General features: G+C 31.0%; 3 protein-coding genes and 1 non-coding gene across 4 annotated transcripts; 3 read left to right on the top strand and 1 right to left on the bottom strand.

Annotated features, from left to right (window-relative positions):
* Positions 1 to 276: 276 nt before the first annotated feature.
* LOC120279390 (BAG family molecular chaperone regulator 7-like) lies at positions 277 to 3,235 on the bottom strand. Its single transcript, XM_039286322.1, has 3 exons — positions 2,563 to 3,235; positions 868 to 1,152; positions 277 to 694 (listed from the first exon to the last, which is right to left on the bottom strand). Exons 1-3 carry the CDS (start codon positions 3,199 to 3,201, stop codon positions 479 to 481), a joined length of 1,140 nt encoding a protein of 379 aa, XP_039142256.1. The 5' UTR covers positions 3,202 to 3,235; the 3' UTR covers positions 277 to 478.
* A 345-nt stretch (positions 3,236 to 3,580) lies between these two features.
* TRNAG-GCC lies at positions 3,581 to 3,651 on the top strand. Its single transcript has one exon. It is a non-coding gene; the product is annotated as a tRNA-Gly (tRNA).
* A 3,359-nt stretch (positions 3,652 to 7,010) lies between these two features.
* Positions 7,011 to 11,124, top strand: LOC120279338. Its single transcript, XM_039286265.1, has 4 exons — positions 7,011 to 7,282; positions 7,390 to 7,464; positions 7,548 to 7,680; positions 9,420 to 11,124. The coding sequence occupies exons 1-4, from the start codon at positions 7,229 to 7,231 to the stop codon at positions 11,090 to 11,092; spliced, it is 1,935 nt and encodes a 644-aa protein (XP_039142199.1). The 5' UTR covers positions 7,011 to 7,228; the 3' UTR covers positions 11,093 to 11,124.
* Positions 11,125 to 14,042: 2,918 nt separating this feature from the next.
* Positions 14,043 to 15,781, top strand: LOC120279431 (probable WRKY transcription factor 15). Its single transcript, XM_039286367.1, has 3 exons — positions 14,043 to 14,697; positions 14,787 to 14,912; positions 15,413 to 15,781. The coding sequence occupies exons 1-3, from the start codon at positions 14,165 to 14,167 to the stop codon at positions 15,567 to 15,569; spliced, it is 816 nt and encodes a 271-aa protein (XP_039142301.1). The 5' UTR covers positions 14,043 to 14,164; the 3' UTR covers positions 15,570 to 15,781.
* Positions 15,782 to 20,650: the final 4,869 nt, after the last annotated feature.

The raw sequence follows: 20,650 nt of genomic DNA on the forward strand, positions 1-20,650 counted from the left end.
GTTGGGCTGGCATTAGATTTAACAGAGCACTTCCAGCCCAATAAAAACAGTGCTGGCATGTCCTGGTTAACACCCAATTTTACTTACCAGATAAATAAAAAAATGGCGCAACAAAATTTTTTAGAATAAAAAATTATCCTAGAACACACAACTCTAGTTTGATCCTCTATACTTTCTCAAAAATACAAATAATAAAAATAAAAACACCAGTGGAAAAAGTAGTCTAAAAGGGATTTAGGCACCAAAGAAAACAATAATGAACTTCAGTAACAGGCATCATATATTAACTAGAAAGATTGCAACAAATGATTAGTAAAACATTCAATTAACAGTTGGTAGACAAACATAAGGAGAGCATTTTGGAGAGAACCTACATTAAGACTCCCCAACATGCATATTCTTCAAGCAAATGACAAAGTTGTAAAATCAATATTTGGAAGAAGAAAAACTGAGGGAAAGGCCAAGCAGTGGCAGTACATTACCTTTGATGTATACCCTCTTCATCCAGCATCTGGACAACCTCTTCAACACCCAATGCCATTTCCTTGGAGATGGATTGGCCTGCCGGTAAATCAAACTGCCTGCGCTTCATGGAGCCCAGCCTCCCCGGGGGTTGGGGATCCACCACCTCCAACATGGCCTCCAGCTCCATCGTCATTGATCTCTTTGCAGCTCGAATTATATAATCCACTCCCTAAATCCAGCAATGACACAGTTTAATTAATTAGGTAAACTGTTAAAAATTAATTTAAATTTACACTAGTAATTGTTGAATCCAAACCAAACATATTACTTAAAGCCTGATTTAACCCAAAAACTTATGTGGGACTATTAGTTACTCTAAATAGGAATGACAGTAGAGTTTACCTCTAAGACGTCAATAGTAAGGAGGAGGACAATAATTTTCTCAGAGAACCTTTGGCGCTCTTCTGCATTATTTTCTATGCGTCGACGATAAGAGAAATTGGAAAATAAAGCTCTAATCTCCTTCAGCTTGGCTTTGGCAATTGCCACTTCACGGAGGCCGTGAAGCATCTGAGCACGTCGAACTAAATGAGATCTGAAACTCATCTGAATAAGCAATGCCGCATCCTGTGGTGAATGTTCCTTCCTCTTACCCTTATAATGGCCAAAGGGCCTCTTTGCAAAAGCCTACATTAGGCGATGAAACAGAGTCAGGATTAACTCTATAAAGAACTTGTTAAAACCATTGTTATATGCATGATTGATATATACACCAGAATGAATTTGAGGATCAGTAAGACCATATCCCACAATGTTTGCTATCATGCATCATTCATAATCATAAATACTGCGAGTCTCAACTATGTTGTAGTCGCCCCATATGCAGCAATTAATACTACTAGCAAACCAAAATAAATTAGTTGTACAAACCCAAAATGTTTATAGGTCGCCAGCCAAAGCAACTTGTGGATAATAACCTCAGTCCTACAAATACAGATAAATCTCTAAATGAGTATGATCCAATACTAGGTGATATCACCAATTAACTTCAGTTTGGAGGTTCTAGCTAATTCACAAGCCATTTTTAATATGACTCTTATCAATCCTCTGCAAGGCATTGCTGATTGAGCTAGAGAACATAGTAAATAAAAGGCAAAATGAAAATTATGTCTAGCCAAATTGATATTTTACTTGGAAAGTAGAATGCATATCATGACGAAGAACATATAACAGTAGTCTACTATTCATTTGCGTGTTTCATTTCAAGTTTTCAACAAACAGCTATGCAGTCTTTTCCTGGTTTCCAAACCATAAACCTAATAATCAATAGTAATCTCTTCAGCACAAGCACAGCAACTACTTCATCTGGAACATCAAATTTGCATAAACAGAAAGAACTTCCCTGTCAAACAAAGCATACATACATACAATAACATACATGGTACAGGGGTATTTAAGTAAATTAGACTGAGTAGAGTTTATATATATAAATATTCATATAATATGTAACCTTAATTAATTCTAATAAGAGAATCGACAACCACTCCACTTTGAGAATGTAGGCATACTCCGCAAAACCCCGTTAAATCTCATGTCTTTGTATGGTTGCTTTCAGGTCTTCTTTTTTTGATCATTGTTCGATTTCTCAACAATATATATAATTTGTCCTTATGATTATCCACACAAAACCAAATTTACATCATGATGGCTCAGCAGCCAAACGAATTGTTGTCCATGCTTCACATACTTCATGTTAGACAAAGTAAAATGGGTAGTAAATTCAAACAAGACCATGCTTCTCACAATTGAAATGTCTTGCATTCCCATATCCAATATGCAAATTGAAGCAATGGCATCCTTGATTAGTTTTCAAAGATTAGATGCTGACATTCATGCATTCCAAGCCACAGCTTGATCTCAGCAATTGCAAGTAGAAAATGACATATAATTCTCCAACCAAAATTTAAGAAATTTATAGAAACTACAGAGCACTATTGCATCACTATATTACTGCACTATTGCATCACAAAATTTAAAAAATAAAAAATAAAAACAGAGCAAACTTCAATCAAATGACAGGAAAACAGATCAATTTACCTTCTTTAACATAATGCAGCCTGGATTCACAGGCTCTTCAATCTCCAGCACTCGTTTCGTAATACTAGTTCCAGTTTGCTTCTTGCCCATCTTCTCCTTGGCATCGGAGTGCCTCGGCGCCATCGACGATGGGAATGTATACGCGCGGGACGATGGCTCGCCCTTCGAACTGATTCCAGCCATCCATTTCACATTCTTATCACCTTCGCGCTTCGCCTCAATCCACTTGTACTTCTGATCCATCCCATCCCTTTCGCCCCCCTTGAATTCCGTCATCCATCTGCACCTACGGCCATAATCCACAGGTTTTACTCTCATTTCCCGGAAAAAATCCAGCTCTAGCTGGGCCACGCGATCGCTAAGGCTCTGGAGGTGCGCCTTCGTCTCTTCCTGGCGGAGCTGCGCCTCCATTCGATCGCTGAGGACAAGATCGGCAGCGCACTCGAAGAAACCCAAAGGAAAATGGAAAGGAGAAGGTGTGGGGATCGAAATGGGGTTCAGGAGGTCTAGTGCGAGGCCGAGCTCATCCTCGAGGTCGTCAATGGAGGGATGATGCGAGTGCTTGAAGATGGAGGTCTCGCGGTAGAAGAAGAGCCGTGAGAAGGGATCCATGAGCTCGAATCTCTTGTAGAAGCTCATCGGAGAGAGAGAGAGAACGAGGACGATGATGGCGGAGGAGGAGAGGAAGAAGAAGAAGGGTAGAATGGGAATGAGAAAATGTATGGGAGATGGACGTTGAGTTGATAGGACATTTGGGCTTTTACTTGGTCAAAATTACGAAAATGGGAACAATGTACAAATATTTATATTTATATCAATTTTTTTAAAAAAATAAAATTTGATATTGAAAAAATTATTTTGTATTTTATTTGGGAATTTGTATTTGAAAATTTGAGATTGTGCGTGGTTTTTTTTTTTGGTATTGAAAAAAAAAATCAGGTATATAATCTTTATTTGTGAAAATTTTGGTTGACAAAGTTATTTTAGAATATAAAGTTTGGCAAACAATGCCACAAGCGCACCAGTGGTCTAGTGGTAGAATAGTACCCTGCCACGGTACAGACCCGGGTTCGATTCCCGGCTGGTGCACTAAATTTTTTTTTTTTAAAATATAACTATTTTTTATCACATATGTTTTTTTAATATAACTATTTTTTTATCACATATTATTTGCACACATATGTCATAAGTCTATAAACGAGCCGAGTATCACCAGTTCGAGTCAATGTTTTTTGTGCTCGAGCTCATCTCATTTAAGTTCGATTAACTTGCCATAGTTGGATAAAAGAATAATTTTGTTATTTAATATAATTTATATAATTATATATTTTTTTATATAATATTATATATAAATAGTTTATATATAAATTATAAAAATATATACTATTGGCATCGGGTCCCTTGCGTAGGGTGTTCGACTCGAGTGTCGAGCGTGGCTCCCCGAGTTCGATTCTCATCTCGCGCAAGGTGAGGGCACGGTTCGGTGGTGAGCGCTGCTCCCCACATGTTCGTCCCACGTGTTCCCGTGACATCGCCTTTCTCAAAAATAGTTTAATATTTTATATATAAAAGCTCGTTTTGGCTTGCAAGTCTCACGAGCTGAGTATTTTTCGACTTGAACTCGGCTCGTCAACGTAAACGAGCAGCTCAAATTTGGCACAACTCGTGAAAAGTCGAATCGAATTCGAGCATCGACCAAGCTGATCTCAAGTAACTCACGAGTAGTTTAACTCATTTATATCCCTACTGACATGTGTTATTATTTGTTGATATTGATGTGCATAGTCACTTTACTAGCCAATATGTTTGCATAAAATAAATAAATAATTAATTAATTAAAAAAATCTCAAATTTGTGCCATTCCACAAGTGAAGCAATGAATCCTATATCAAATAAAGATTTAATTTATTTATTAATTTATTTATTAGATATGATCACAAACACCGCACATGTGTCCTCCAGTTTTGTTGGAGACCCAAAATACTGTTGGACTAAGCACGATTTACTGATTTAGTAATTTTAATTAATTTTAAAATCACTTTAATCATTAATATTGTAAGAATAATTTACTAAATTTTTATTGTATTTAAAAACTTGTGGAGCTAATAGTGCATTTTTATAATGGGAATGATCCCCATGTTCTATATATATGTATATATGTAAACAGTGACACAGTTTATAGATCAATTAAAATTTCAAGTTAAGTTTAATCTAAAAAAATATATACTTTATGTGTGACTATATCAGTCAATGTTTCTTCATATGTTTTAATAACACAGAACTGTCATGTTTTGAATGCACTCGGTTGAATAATACTTAAATTATATTAAATTATATATATAATTTTTTTATTAGTTTTCTTAATAGATTATCGGATGAAAGCATCTCAAGCACACCTAATGAATAAAATATATAAATAAATAAAACAAGGAATTTTATCATCTGAACCATGTAGTTGTTATTATTGTTGGAAGGTTCAATTTTGCAAATTAAAGGGTTACCAAGTACCACTTCATCAATTTTTTGGCATTTTAAAGTGAGCTAGATTGAATTTTAATCATTTTTATAATATATAACTAAATATTATATATAAAACATGCTAATATCTTTTATGTTAATAAATAGCTTGTTCATACTTTTCATTAAAATCAATTATTCATCTCTTTGTTTTTAACTAAAAATAGTATGACTTACTAATCTAATGCATTATAAAAAAAAAGTTTTCATTAAAAAAAATTTAAAAATTTATGTTATAAATTGACGAATATGCCCTATAATTAAAATGACATATTTAAATCGAAAGTTGTAAATTAGATATGAAGCAAGTATGGCGGTGCACAAATCTCGTTGAAACAAGTGAGAACAAAGCCCACCCACACGTGAATGCTAAGACCACCCGTATATAACCATAATTTATACTCCCAGAAATATACTCACACCACTTATGCAAAGTTTCAGCAGGATCCCAATATCACCGTTTGTGACAAATTCTAACAGGGACCCGAATACCAGTAGATCACTCTCACCAGTGATTTGAACTCTCGTCACTTGTGAAAAGTTCTAAGAGATCCAAATATTACTACTTATGAAAGATTCTAATGAGGACCCAAATATTAATAAGCCACTTGGCCGTTGGTGAAATTGTTTATCACCTGTGTAGTTTAGAGTTGTAGCCACTTAAGTTGTTGCATTAGCGGCTCATTTTTTAGTTCTATGTACACTTACACTTACTATACCGAATCAATGATAGTATATATTCTTCCATACATCTTGTTAGACCAATCCTATGAATTCTTGCTTGATAGCAAGAGACTGTTTGAATGAAGAGCCTCTTATTATGTAGTAATTTTTTTTATTGAACTCCTAATTCTGATTGTCTTGGTTGTTCATCTGAAATTTAATAATTTTGAACACATTAAATAAAAGATGGCCAACTACGTTTGGTAGTTAGAACTTTGATTTTCAAGTATTTGAAGAATGATGGAACTCATGCTACATTATATTATATTATCAACCTGTACTTCTTAATACTAATTATATAGTGATAATACAAAACTGGGTACTTTATAACAAATATTAATTGAGTAGATAGTCAAGAAAACAAAAAGGATAGTTGTCAAACTCTAAGCAACTGTTAGACAAAACAAGAATGCTTTAAAAAGGAATATGTATTGTTATTGTATTTTCATGCAATTCAGACCTTTTTGAAAAGCAAATGACAATTTGATAGGGTAAATTTTTTTAGTAAGGTACAAAAGTATGATTTTTTTATTATTATTATAGAGTACAAACTTCAATTTAAATCAAAATAATTTTTTAATTTTAATTTTATTTCTCCGGATGGTCATTGGAGAGATTTTGGGCTATTTTGAAGATGTGATGTAAATTTTTTTTTTATCAATGTAGGAGATGAAATTGTCAGCTAAATAAACAGCATGTCATATATGTGCTAATATAGAATTTCTGTTATTTACATCATAAAAAATAAAAGAAATTTTTGCAGGTAACTACTCTGTAAAATAAAATCAAAATTTGATAACTATTTTGATTTAAATCGAAATTTGAACCTCACAATAAAAAATTATTATAGTTTGGTGCCGGAAAATAATTTTATGGAGATATTCAAATCATACACAACTTCTTTCTGGACTTTGGTGTCCTTTCCACTAAAATTAAATCAAGTGACACCAATTCTAAAAAAAACAAAGAATAGATGAGAAGAACTAATTTTAAATTTTTCAGGGTATGGAAAGTAAAATATCAAATAGCCAACAAACATTTCCATGTAAATATAAAACATTTCAGGGAGGCCAGTGCAAAAATATCAAAAACAAACAAACAAATAAAAAATACAAAATAAATAAATGTCATTATCAAAAGGAACAAGGGTATTTTCGGAATTTCATGACGAGCTCGCATGAAAGATCTTTGGGCACTTCTCTTCTTCATTAATGGCGGAAAAGCCTTCCTTAATGGCCTCTCCTCCGACGATCTCCATCTCTCTCTCTCTCCTTCTTCTCCTCCTACTTGGCGATGAACGAGAGAATCCTCAAACCCTATCACTCTGATCCTCTCTCTCTCCCAATCCCCAACCCTTTCTTCACTGAATTCCTTGTTGTGTCTCGGCGGTGGTGATATTTTAGCCCCTCGGGTCACCGTTGTTGGGATGGAGCTGTTGAAGCAGGCAATGCTTCGACATGAGATTGTTTTTCGTGATCAGGTTGGAGATTTTTGGTTTTCTTTGATTGTTTGATGAGTTTGGTGATGAGATTTGGTTTTGGTTTTGGTTTTTGGGTGGTGATTTCGTTGTTTTATTTTTTTTTGTAGGTTCGTGAGCTGCATCGGCTTTACTGGACGCAGAGGAGCTTGATGATGTGCCGGAGTTTGACGGAGGATGCGAAGGTATGGAGGCGATGGTTGCTTGATCTGAGCGAATTTTGAATCGGGTTGTGTTTGATGTGGGATTGAGTGGGGATGATGTGCAGGTGGGTTCGGACGCTGTGTTGCCACTTGATTTGCTGGAGAATCAGCAGGGGAGCTTGGAAATCAAGGGATTTCGGTTTGGTGATGAGAAGGATGGCGGCGCTATTCATCGGAATGCTAATTTTTATAAGCTTGGTGAGAAGTTTATTATTATTATTGCTATTATTATTTTCTTAAAATTTTGGTTTTGATTACTGCTTTGATTTGCTGGATTGGTTGATTCATTGATTTTATTCAGCTTATTGTATAAATTGCCCTATGCTGGTGTTTTAGCACATTTAGTGCAGGGGAAGAGGATGTACTTCTTCCATTTGGGATTATTTTTAGATGTTCTTATTCTATGCATTTGTGAATGCTTTGTTTTTGCATGGAATTTTATGTCTCAATTCTTTTTTGCAAGTATTTCATGTAGATTGTTTGGAGTTTAGAATGTGGTTCAATTCTTTGTTTTGATGTGTCTCATACATGAATCTGTGCGGCTGGTGACGGATGATTTCAGCCTGGTCTAGTCAACACAATGCTAGAGTTTCATATCATGGTTGGGCTGTTAACCATGGCATACACATCACTATTGACTGCACTCATGCATATCAGGCATCTATGCAGGATATGTGTATAAGATTTCAGGTGCTTGGCATGTTATGAATTGTTGGATAGCTGCTCTAAGGAGACAGTGGACTTTGTTTAGATTGCACTTTGGTTGTTTGTTTTGAATTTTTCACTTAGCTTTGAGTGCGATATGTGGAAATTACTTTAGGGTTATCATTTTTTTATATTATTGAAGTCTCAGACTCTCCAAGATGCTTTGGAAAATTTTGGTCGAAGCTCTTTTATCACTTTGTTCTGCATTTATTTCATTATTCTATATAAAATTCTGTTAGACTAGTTTCTGAAAAAAAAGGAATATGTGGAGCTAGTGAATTTTTTTTTCTTTTCCTTTTTATCGGCAAAAGGTGAAAGCTATTCACCTAAGGATGCACATGCCAATTGGTCCTCTCCTTCATGGGAGCTAAGACTGAAAGACATATGCTTATGTTGTCAAATACGACATATCTCCTTCACACCAATCTCCTGAAAACAAGTGGTTATGTTTCATTTGCGTCTGTTCAGTTGCACATTTGCAGAACATATGTTCATAAGTATTAAGATATGACATAATCTCCTTCGCACCAATCTCCTGAAAGGCACCTTTTATTTACAAGTGGTGAACTTTCATTTGCGTATGTTGCACATATGCAGAACATATGTTCATCTGTATTAAGTATAAAATAAATTCACAAGGCTGCTACATTGAAGTACATTTATACTGTAGCTATGCCCCGATCTATATTCAACAACATATGGATTTGCATTGATGCTAATAGCAGAAATTGAAGATGTGCAGCCCCAGCACATCCACAGTTGCGGACCTTGCTTTTTATATGATTCATATGAACTGCCTTTGTGCTTACATGCGAATGGTTGAATGAGAGGGCCATAACGACTTCTGCATTGGGGGTTGGTATTAAGATCTAAATAGATTACCAGGTTTGTGCTGATGATGATATATCTAAAATTATTTGTAAGACCTATCATTATTTTTGTTCATCTTTTACATTGGTTTCACATTTAAGGTTTAAAATGTCTACTCATGTCTTGGGTATGTGAGCATCAGGATTTAACTCTGCTTGGACATTTCTGTCTTTTTTAGCACCTTGTTATCACTATTAGAATTCACATTATGTTTGCTTATCTGCCTTTTGAGCCTTCGATCCCACCATGCACACTACCTTAGAGTAAATACTAAGTTTTGAAATGATCTATACATTATGTGCCATACATGTGCATGAAGAACTTCCATTATGTATGTATTTATTTGTTTTCCTGTCTTTCAGGCTTCAGAGAAATTAATCTGTCCACACAGAAAAATCAATCTGTATCTTACAAAGCAATGCATTTTGACCTCAATGTTGCTCCAGATGATGAGTCTTTGGCCAATTGCAATGATAATGTGCCAACAGTACTATCTTCCTCAATAGCTTCATTAGTTATTCAGCCTTTGGCTTCTGTTAATTCTCTTGCTGGATCGCAATCATTTATTTCATTTTCGAGGGAATCAAGTACCAAACGCTCAAAAGAAACATCCACTGGAGTTCAACCTGTTGATTCAAGGTCAGCTTCAAAGATGACCATTAATTCGCTTCAAGGCTGTCAGGTTTCACATCACTCTGGCATGGATGCTTCTGTGTGTAATGCACAAGTTATTATTAAAGGTGCTTCTGATAACAATCAACAGAATGTGGAAAATGGACATCATGATTCTGATTCTGATGCCCCCCTGAAACTTCAAATGAACTCTGCTGGTTTTGGTGGTGAGGTTCAGGATAATGTAACTGGAAAGATGCTCACTGGCATACTTGGGATTGAAGTCAGGAATTTAGTCTTGTCATCTGGTGAACAAATTCACCATGCACATAGTGCTATCAGACAGCAGATTTCAAATGTAACATCCAGTAACAATGCAGAAGACACTAATTTGCCTGCATCAGTTGGAAGTGCTGAACAGCCACCAGCTATGACCAGGGATTCGGAGAACAAGCAAACCAACTTTGAGGGGAGTGAAGAAGATACCCTATCAAGTCACACTAAAGCTCGGGACGAGGAACAACAAGAAAAATGCTCGAAAGAAATTCCTGTTGAAAGTAAGTTTGATAATGAACGGTGTTCAGGTGATGTATGTGTACAGACACTTGCTGTAATTCCTTCCAGTACTGAGGAATCTGGAACAACTCAAACTGAATCACAGGTATTAGAAAGTTACCCTATTAAACATCCTCTGGTTTCCCAAACTTGTCATCCCCCCATCATCGTCGGGAAATCAAAACATGAAGATGAACCGGAAGGTGATTCTTTGATTTTCCTGGCAGCCAAGACACTGTTTTCTATATCTTCGCACAAGCCAGAATGTGTTACAGATCCTTCGTCCGGCTTTGGGCAGACAGAGTTAGAGGCCGAAGGAAATGCGGAGCCTCAATATTCTTCAGATTCTTTCGAGACATTGACGATGATGCTACCTGAGAACACTACTGACGAATACACTATGCCGAGGATACCAGCTGATAAGGTTTCAGGAAATGATACATGCGGAGTTAAGCTGCGAAGAGGCAGAGGTCTTCGGGATTTCCAGAAGGACATATTACCAGGCCTTACCTCTCTTTCTCGGCATGAAATTTGTGAAGATTTTCACAATATACAGCATGCATTAAGGAAGAGTCGGTCGAGGAACAGGGAAAACTGGCCGGTTCCGGTTCGGAGTCGAAGATCAAGACGATGTTCTTCAAACAGAAAGACACCTTTAAATCTTTTTTCTTTTTTTAACCTTTTATCGGCAACCATCATGAGGTTTGTTATGTATAATTCTGTAAATATCTATAGCTATGCATTCACAATTAACCATTTTGTCAATGAGTTGAACTTCTTGAGTAGTTGTTGTGCATTTTATGAACTACAACTGCATGGCTTTGTTTTATTTGTGATATTGCAGTTGTTAATCTTCTTTAAACTTTGAGGTTGTATCTTTTTGTGTTTTTTTAACTTTATTCAAGGAAATTAGAAGAAATAAGCATCATTAATTGTTCTTAATTTCATCTCATTTGTGCGTAAATATCTTCTTTCATATACACCCCAATAAAATTGCCAAATTACAAGTTTTTTACACACATAAATATATAGAACTTTTTTTTTTTTAATAAAAACATACATAGAACTCTTTTTGTCAAACAGTGAATTACTTCCTCCTTTCTTTTTTACTTGTTATATTTACCTAATTCACATCGATTAAGAAAAGTTGTTAAAATTAGTTAATTATTTATATTTTATAAAAAATTTCATTATTTTTCCAAAACTACTCATATTTAAAACTCCATTAAGTGGAGTATATGACTTAATGTTTAATTGATTGTGATTTATTGAAATTTGAACAAATATATTAAATTGAAGGATAAATTTGGAAAAAAATTATTTAATGCAGCACAAAATTTTTAATATGATAAGTAAAAATAAAATAAAAAAGAGCTTCAAAAGGTGACAAGTAAAAAAGAACGGAAGGAGTATCACATTTCAATAGTTTATGAAATTATTTATTACATATAAAAATTATGTAAAACAAAAAATATCAATGTGAAAGAGAATACATAAAATTGTAAATATTTTTGAGCTTGTCATATTCATAAAAATAAATAAATAAATAAATAAATAAATAAATAAATTGTTACCATTTAGATGAGCATATATATCAAAATATAAAAAAGATGTTTTCTCTATATTTCATCCACTTTCAAAACATAATAAAACAGTTAACTTGAAAATACATATACATGAGAATCCAAAAGAGAAATATTATATTTATATACACAAAATGAAACATACAAGGATTGCACTCACAACAAAACCACTAAACCAAATCCACCTCTCACTCCTTTACATTCTATACACACACACACACATATATATATATATATATATATTAGAAAGAAAAAGAAGAAGAACAAAATGAAGCATTTGCATGAAAGGAGAAAGAAAACTCACAAGTGCTTAGGCATGATGTAGACATAGCAATTAGTGGATTAGATTGATCACCAACATTTTATATATATAATAATAATAAATGTGATATGTGGGAGAGGGGGAAGTGGGGAACCAAATGTGGCAACAAACAGACAACATATCCAATGTTCTCTTCTCTCAGTAGCACTCCATCCCATCACAAACACACAAGCAAACAAAATACCTGAGATCATGAGATCATCACCTTCCAAGACTTCTCTCAGTGATGTGATGGGGTTCATCTTTCATTCTTAGATTTTGTTTTTCTAATTTTTTAATTAAAATAGAAAAAAAAAACTATTACTAATTAAGAAGAATTGGTATTCACCAACAAACAGATCATCTTGACATGAGTCTTTTGTGTATGGAAACTTTCCAAGAAGACATGAATTGAAATATTAACTCAAAAATGAGTCAGTATTAATATCCTGGCTCAAGTAAAAATAAAAGCAATACATGTAAGAATTCTAGTGCTTTGTTCACATTTAAAAAAAATTAATAAACTTTTTTTTTAAAAAATCAAAATAACCTTAATACATGAACAGAGGTAACAATAAATAAAATTATATATATATATATATATATAAGTATATTGTTAATAATCATCACCCAGAATAACACCAAAAGATCATGAAAGTCTATGTTTGCTCATTTATGAGAATAAGAAGTAAAAAAATCTAAATTGTGCTTAGTGATGTCTTTATCTCTTTTTATGATATTTAGTAATAACCAAGGGGGTTTGACAGGTTTAATATCTATATATATGTATATATTAAATATATTAAATAATTATTATTTAGATTACATTGTTCGTTATTGTTTTATAGTATGATAATTTAAATTTTAAGTATTTAATTTTGATGATATTATTAAAGCAATACTGAGGGTTAAAAAGAAAAAAAAGAAGAAGGAATTTTATGAAAAGAAAAGAAACAAATATTAACTATGGATGAAAATTAGCTCTAAATATTTATTATTATAATAAAAATAAATAAATATGGATTTGGTTAATATTAGCAAGGCAAAAAATATGAGCATGTGGAGTATATTAACAAATGTTAAAATACAATTAAATAAAATAATGATGCACAAGATATTTATTTATGGTTGAAAACGTGATACATTGTTCTTAACATAAACACTATTTTCTTAAAGAAATTATCTTTAGATAATTAAACACCAATATATATATAAATTATTAATTGAATTTATTTAAGTAATAAAAATTTGGATGACTTAAATAAGTGGTTTTAAGTTAAAATTTAAAAAATAAAAATAAAAAACCAACTTTTAGGTTTCCACTTTTGTAAAATAAAGATATAGGAGTTAATTTTTTTGGTATCGATAAAATAGTCAATTCATATAAAAAATCACATGGCATTATAAAACATGATTTTATTTGATTTATGGGATTTAAATTTTATTTGTTTTGTAAAATTTTGAGTGAGATTAATAAATTTAAAAAATATATATTTGTATATCATATAAATCAGGGTTTTAAATGAAATAACAATTACATCCACTTGAATTAGACTAACACCGTTAACAGTTTTGTAACAGATTTTCTTTTTTTAACAAATGTGAGAACTTACCCATCTTAAAATTACTCAAAATCTTAGAAAAGGAGAGGTCTATCTCTTCACATATCTTTTATATCTTGTCCTAAACTAGTTTAGAACACGGCTCCAAGATGCCGGTGAATCAAAGACATATATATATATATATATATATATAAAATTTATTTATTTATTTATTTTTCTGTTACAATTTGATGAGTGATGGATTAGTTAATCATCCTTCCAACTCCAATCACAAAAACACACACATACTAAAAAACACTCTCTCTTGCCAAATAATGTACTTTATCATCTCCCAGATGTTCATTTCTCTCTTGTTTTTCCCAAAGCAACCACCTTTTTTTTCTCACTTTGGTGGAGTAAGTGCTCTTCCAACCTTTTCCTCTTCATCATCATCATCATCATATATTCATCACCACCATCTTCATCATCTTATTCCTCTCTTTTTAAGCTCATCCATGAATCCTTCATGCATTAATCTTCTAACCATGATTCCAAATTCTGAGCTAATGAAGTTCCAAGAAGCAGCAACAAACAGTCTAACTTCAGCTCACCACCTTTTCAACTTGATTTCCATGCAAACTACCAACTCAAACAACCATGAACTCAGCTTGATTGCCCACACTGCAATCTCTCAATTCAAGTCTCTGGTTTCCATGCTTGATCACACCTCATCTTGTTCCATGTCCAAGTTCAAGAGAATCAGAAAAGGTCCTTTGCCAAACTTCCAGGATGTGGATATCCACCAGTTCATGGATTCTAGAATTCAGATATTGCAAAGACCTCTAGTTGTTAGGAATCCAGTGATTCAACCTTTCAATGTTTGTTTGAATAATAAGCAGCAGTTGTTGAACAATTACTTTTACTGTTATTCTTCAATGTCTGCACAGCAGAGTTCTGGTGGTGAGTCCTCTTTTTTGTCTTCTAAGAAGAGGAATGGTGGGTTGAAATGCACTGTTTCTGCTGGTGGTTGTCATTGTTCAAAAAGAAGGCAAGTTTTTGGATTTTTTGTTTGTTTGTTTGTTTGGTTTTATTGGAATTGAATGGTTATTTAAGTTTGTTTTTGTTGTGAGTTTTTAGGAAGGAGAGGATTAGAAGAACAATTAAGGTTTCTGCAGTGGGTGGGAAGTTTGCTGATTTACCAACTGATGATTTTTCTTGGAGGAAGTATGGACAGAAACCAATTAAAGGGTCTCCTCATCCAAGGTAATCTTTTACTATAATTTGTTTATTTTGATTCTGATGCTAAGATGATTGGAATTGAATTCCTGTTTGTGTTTATTTGATTTTGATCATTTTGTAAGAACATTCTGTTTCTCAAATGTATCATATGAACATTTTGAAATTGAAATTGGTACAACTGAAAAACTATTTGAGTATATATATATTCATTATGATCTTCAAAAACAAATAAGCAAAAAAAGAAAAAAATAGTATGAATATGAAAACATTTAGAAATCATTTGAAGGTTAATTTCTGTTACATTATTAATATAAATTTTTTCTGCTAAAGAGAAATGTAAACAATTCGCGAAAGAGTATGTTTGAATTCAAATAAATATCTTGTAGAACATCTTGAAATCAAATTATCAATTGTAACAGAAGAACATGAATACGAAAAACATTCAGAAATCATTTGAACATTAAAATTTCAGCTTCAGTAATAATATTTTTTTTCTGCTAAATAATTGTGGATGATTTTTGAAGGAGTTACTACAAATGTAGCAGCATGAGAGGGTGTCCGGCAAGAAAACATGTCGAACGATGTTCGAACGATGCTAACATGCTAAATGTGACTTATGAAGGAGATCACAACCATCCCAAGCTCAATGCAGATGGACCAAACATTGTTGTCCAGCAATAAAAACAACACAAGCCAAAGAAAAAATCGATGAAACTTTCGAATTTTTGAGTCATACATGTAATCAGAGTTGTTCGGGAGCTGAGAAAAATTCACATGACGATAGTTTTGTGTTTGGTTGACGAGATTTGCAAATTTGTATTTGGATATATAATGAAATCAAAATTTCGACTTAAAATTGTTTGTTCTAGCTTTAAATTTTCATCGATAGATTTGGCAGGGACTTTGTTGACATGACTTGTAAGCTCAAATTTGATGGAGATTAGTTCAATAGCTTGAAATATATGTATATTATTTTTCTTTAAAATATGAAATCAAGTTATAAATAAAATTTTAGTTTCGAATTAATCCAATCAGGTTGAATTTTTTTTTTAAATGATTAAAATTTCAAATTAAATTGCATCTGAATCAAACTTTTGAAATTAAAATAAAGTTGAGCTTGAGAATTTTTTTTTTTTACTCAATTTTGAGATGAGTTCAAAGCTGGGCCTAGCCTGATCAAGCATGGCCCATTTTCAAATCTAATTCTAAGTGTAAGCAAACAAATACTGAATCACTATATATATACACATATATTCCCATATTTTTTGTGCCCTTGATAATAGTAAGTTTATATTAATACCACGTGCTTTATATATATATATATATATTTTTAATAATGTAGATAAACCAAGTTTGGAATTTTTGAACTCTGATTAAACGGAGAATGAAATACCAACTCTCTAAATTATAAGGACAAATAACTTTTTTTTTTATGCTTTTGAATTTTTTTATTTGAGAAAACATTCGTAATCAAATGGTAACTTGCTGCAAAGTATTGTTCAGATAATATTCATTATAGATCTAATAATATAAAAATACTATTTATTTACTGTATACTGGTTATAATATAGGTCTTTTATAGGATGTGCCATTTTTTTTTATTTTTTTATAATTACATGGTAAAAACTTATTATTATAATGTTATGGACGTTGATATATTATTTTGGGGTCTCATTATCCTGTAACGCATTGTTATACCAACTTGTTTAGCTTATCATCTTTATCAAAATAAATAAATAAATAAATAAATAAATAAATAAATAAAAGAAGTTGTGAAAAAAAAACAAACAAAACATAGAAAAGGATTTGATTCTTCCGAACTGGCTTGTTTGGCCTCTGGTGGGAAATTTAAGGAAACGCTTTGTGTAATAAATGCATATTTTAAACATTAAAATAATATTTTTATTATGACAAATCTTTAAATATTTAAATATTTTTTTTTCTCAACATTATTGAAAACTCATATTAAATGATTAATTATTATGCTTATTATTTTATTTGCATAATCACGTAGTGTCAAAGCGAGTAATTTGTAATATCTTACAAACTGCCTCTACTTAAAGCATACTTTTATCCTTTTGGGCCTTATACTCGTAAACGCCTCACATCAGTCTTTTCTACTCTGAAACGAGTCACTTAGTCTTTTTACACTTGAAAATGACCAAATTAGCCCCTCTAATATAAGTACTAGTTGGGTCAATTTTCAACTTATATTAAATGGACTATTTTGCTATAGTATGTGATTATTATGAGAAGATTTCGAGTGAGTATTTTAAAAAGGCTATGTGTCGACTGCGTAGTATGATTAATTTAGATATTATACACTAGGTCCTTGATTGCAATATATGATTTCAAAAATTTTTAAGTGTAAATAAATATTTTTTTTTTTTGAAAAGGAATATTATTATTATTTTTAATATAACTAGTTAATATTTAATTTAATAATTCAATTAGACTGCTCAACCGCATGCGCGCATGAATCCAATTTTATATTAAATATTTTTATATATGTACCCCTAAAAAGAAAAAAAATCTGAAATTACATATATTCTAGTGAAATTTAGCTTTCAAACATGCTTTAAAAAATTGTATATTCAACTTTTTAATAATTGAGCGTGGATTATTTTATCAAACCACTAAATTATAAAAACAACATTTTCAAATATGATTTTGCATATTAAAATATAAATTAAATTTATAAATATTTATAAATAAACAATTTTAAATATCAACAGTCTCTTAATTTATTGGTTTTAATAGAGTGTTTGTTTTAGAAAAAAAACCGAAAATAAATTCTAAAAATCACACAATGTGAGATTAAAACTTTTAATTGTGTTTATTTTATTTCTGTGCATAAATCGCATAAATACTTAGTGCATTTTGTCAATTATTTTATTATTTTAATTATTTAAAAAATAATTTTATAAGTTAGACAGTAACCTACTACTTTAAGGTGATACAGTCCTTAATTTTTTATTTTTTTTTTACAAAAATTACATATAAAAACTCCAAAAAGAAATATTACATTTATTTTTCAAACATTAATTATGCTAATGAATGGCTTAAGGACAAGACAGAATCTTAGATTTTTATTTTTATTTTTTATGGTCTATATAAAGTTCAGATTTTTATAGGGCTATATCCGTAAACAACATTAGAAAGAAAAAGGCAAAAATATCATCCGTGCAAGCACCGAATCCAAAAATTTCAGAATTTGGTAGGGGTATAAGTGTAAAACAAAAAACTAATAGAGAGGCAAAAAAAATCGTCCGTACGAGCACCGAATCCAAAGGACTGAAGCAAGTGACCAGATACACTGGTGTTGTTCCTTGATGACACGTGTCACCGTACGATACGGAGTATCTCTTTCGTAATCCTGTACCAACGGACCACCTGCTCCGATTATATAATATATTCCATATTATTTAATAATAATAATAATATTTATATCAATACTAAAACATTTATTTAGTTGTCAATGACACGTGGCAAAAGAACATCCGGAGGATCTCCATCGTAATCTTGTACTAATGGATTATCTGCTCCACTGTGGCAGCCTTTTTTAATTAATTATTATTATTTTTATATAAACAACCCTTCCAAAATTAAAGGGAGGTTTTTTTTACTGATATGCATGGTGAAAAATTAAAAATTTAATTTGAATCACTTTTTAATAATGTTTTTAGAAAAATTATTTCAGATATCTTAATATCACTATGAGTGTTGTTCTAGTATCTCGCTAAAGTAATGCAAAGGATTGGCATGAACCTGGCTTTATACATGAGCAGTGTCATTTCGCGCGAAATTGAGCTTTTGACATGTAAAAAGCTATAGCTGCGATTTTCTAGCAAGTATTTCAATCTTTACATAGAAATCTTTGACTGTGAAAGTTTAAAACGCAAAGAAAAATATTCTGCTAAAATCACCATTCTTCTTCAAATTACGCATTAAAAGATAATAAACTTACTAGGTAAATCAATTGTTAATATAATTAAACTTATACTTATTTATGTTTTATTAAATTTATTTTTTATTTAAAATATACCAATTTGTATTTGATTTTAATTAAAAAATATTTTTTATATAAAATTAAAGATTTTTATATATTTTTAATTTAATAAAATTATCATTAAATTAATTAATTAAAATTTTTTTTTACGTTAATGTCAAAAGTAGATAGGGTGAGTTAAATTAATTATTTAGAGTTAGTGCTTAATTATTTAAGTTTCTTCTTATTATTATTTGGCTTAATTATTTAAGTTTCTCATTATTATTTTTAAATGTAATAAATACTTTATTAAATCATTTAATTAATTTAAAGATTAAATTAAATTAAATAAATTATTTTATTGTAAATTATTTTTAAAATATATTAAATAATTAATAATATCTAGTATATTTAGGATCTCACCCTCCACTTATACTGCTTAGTGATATCTTCTAACTCACATCAAACCAAATAAATTAAAAGAATCGAAGATTTCGCAACTACAAAGAAAGCTAAAACAAAGAATGATGTAAATCTAAATGCATCTATTTTCATCTTATAATCGTAATTTTTACTTATACGTATTTTCACTTACAGATAAACTCAAGAAAATTTTTCTAAGGCTATTTGATTACAGACTCAAATCAGAATTAACTCTGTAATATAACTGGTTTTATACTGTAAAATGTTGTTTGGTTTATTGTGAAATCGATTCGCTTTATACAGTATTTGCCATAGCTATATGATCTACTGTGATTTCAACTTACAGTAAAACATTTGGCTTAAATCACCATTCTTCACTCTCCAAATTATGCATTAAAAGAAAATGAAAACTTACATGTAATCAATTGTTAATATAATTAAATTTATACTTATTTATATTTTATTAAATTTATTTTTATTTAAAATATACCAATATGTATTTTAATTTTAATTAAAAAATATTTTTATATAAAATTAAAGAATTTTATATATTTTTTAATTTAATAAAATTATTATTAAGTTAATTAATTAATTAATTTACATTAGTGTTAAGAGTAGATGGGGAGAGTAAAAATTAATTATTTAGAGTTAGTATTTAATTATTTAAGTTTCTATTATTATTCTGGCTTTGAGCTTATTTGAGCTTTCCGATTATTATTTTTTAAAATGTAATAAATACTTTATTAAATCATTTAATTTAATTTAAAAATTAAATTAAATTAAATTAAATTAATTATTTTAGTTTAAATTATTTTTTTAAATGCATTAAATAATTAATAATAATATAGATATATTGGGGGTAATCTCACCCCCCTACTTTACATGCTACGACCATATCTTCTAACTTACATCAAACCAAACAAATTAAAAAGTAATGTAGAAGATTTTTCGAGCCATAAAGAAACCAAACAGAAAGATGATGTAAATAAACGCAAAGATTTTTCACTTATACTTGAGTAGTGCTTTCATTTTCGATACATTTTGAATGTTAGCATTTCAAATTCTATACTACTATACAAGGTTAGTGCTCAACCAATAAAATTATCCGGTGAATCACCGAAGAGCACCAAGAAAGTGTGCTAATTAGAAAAAAAGTTGAGATTTTCTTTGATTATCTGTACAAAGTCCCCCGTCGCTTTTGCAGGTGTACCCCTAAAAAATTTTGAAATTGCATATTTACCCCTGAATAAAAATTAATTACATACATACCCTTGAATAATATATATAATTACGTATATACCCTTGGGGTTCAAATTAGTTGAAAAACCATTATTAACGAACAACAAATATA

Source organism: Dioscorea cayenensis, chromosome 16 (genome assembly GCF_009730915.1).
Source record: "Dioscorea cayenensis subsp. rotundata cultivar TDr96_F1 chromosome 16, TDr96_F1_v2_PseudoChromosome.rev07_lg8_w22 25.fasta, whole genome shotgun sequence".
Lineage (NCBI taxonomy): Eukaryota > Viridiplantae > Streptophyta > Magnoliopsida > Dioscoreales > Dioscoreaceae > Dioscorea > Dioscorea cayenensis.

Bases quoted from the DNA above. Each gene is read 5' to 3' on its own strand.
- LOC120279338 (XM_039286265.1), top strand. From the start codon at position 7,229: ATGGAGCTGTTGAAGCAGGCAATGCTTCGACATGAGATTGTTTTTCGT. The intron at 7,283-7,389 runs GTTGGAGATTTT...TTTTTTTTGTAG, and splicing joins AGATTGTTTTTCGTGATCAG to GTTCGTGAGCTGCATCGGCT. The intron at 7,465-7,547 runs GTATGGAGGCGA...GATGATGTGCAG, and splicing joins GTTTGACGGAGGATGCGAAG to GTGGGTTCGGACGCTGTGTT.
- LOC120279431 (XM_039286367.1), top strand. From the start codon at position 14,165: ATGAATCCTTCATGCATTAATCTTCTAACCATGATTCCAAATTCTGAG. The intron at 14,698-14,786 runs GCAAGTTTTTGG...GTGAGTTTTTAG, and splicing joins TGTCATTGTTCAAAAAGAAG to GAAGGAGAGGATTAGAAGAA. The intron at 14,913-15,412 runs GTAATCTTTTAC...TGATTTTTGAAG, and splicing joins AAAGGGTCTCCTCATCCAAG to GAGTTACTACAAATGTAGCA.
- LOC120279390 (XM_039286322.1), bottom strand. From the start codon at position 3,201: ATGAGCTTCTACAAGAGATTCGAGCTCATGGATCCCTTCTCACGGCTC. The intron at 1,153-2,562 runs GTAAATTGATCT...CGCCTAATGTAG, and splicing joins GCTGCATTATGTTAAAGAAG to GCTTTTGCAAAGAGGCCCTT. The intron at 695-867 runs GTAAACTCTACT...TGCTGGATTTAG, and splicing joins TTACTATTGACGTCTTAGAG to GGAGTGGATTATATAATTCG.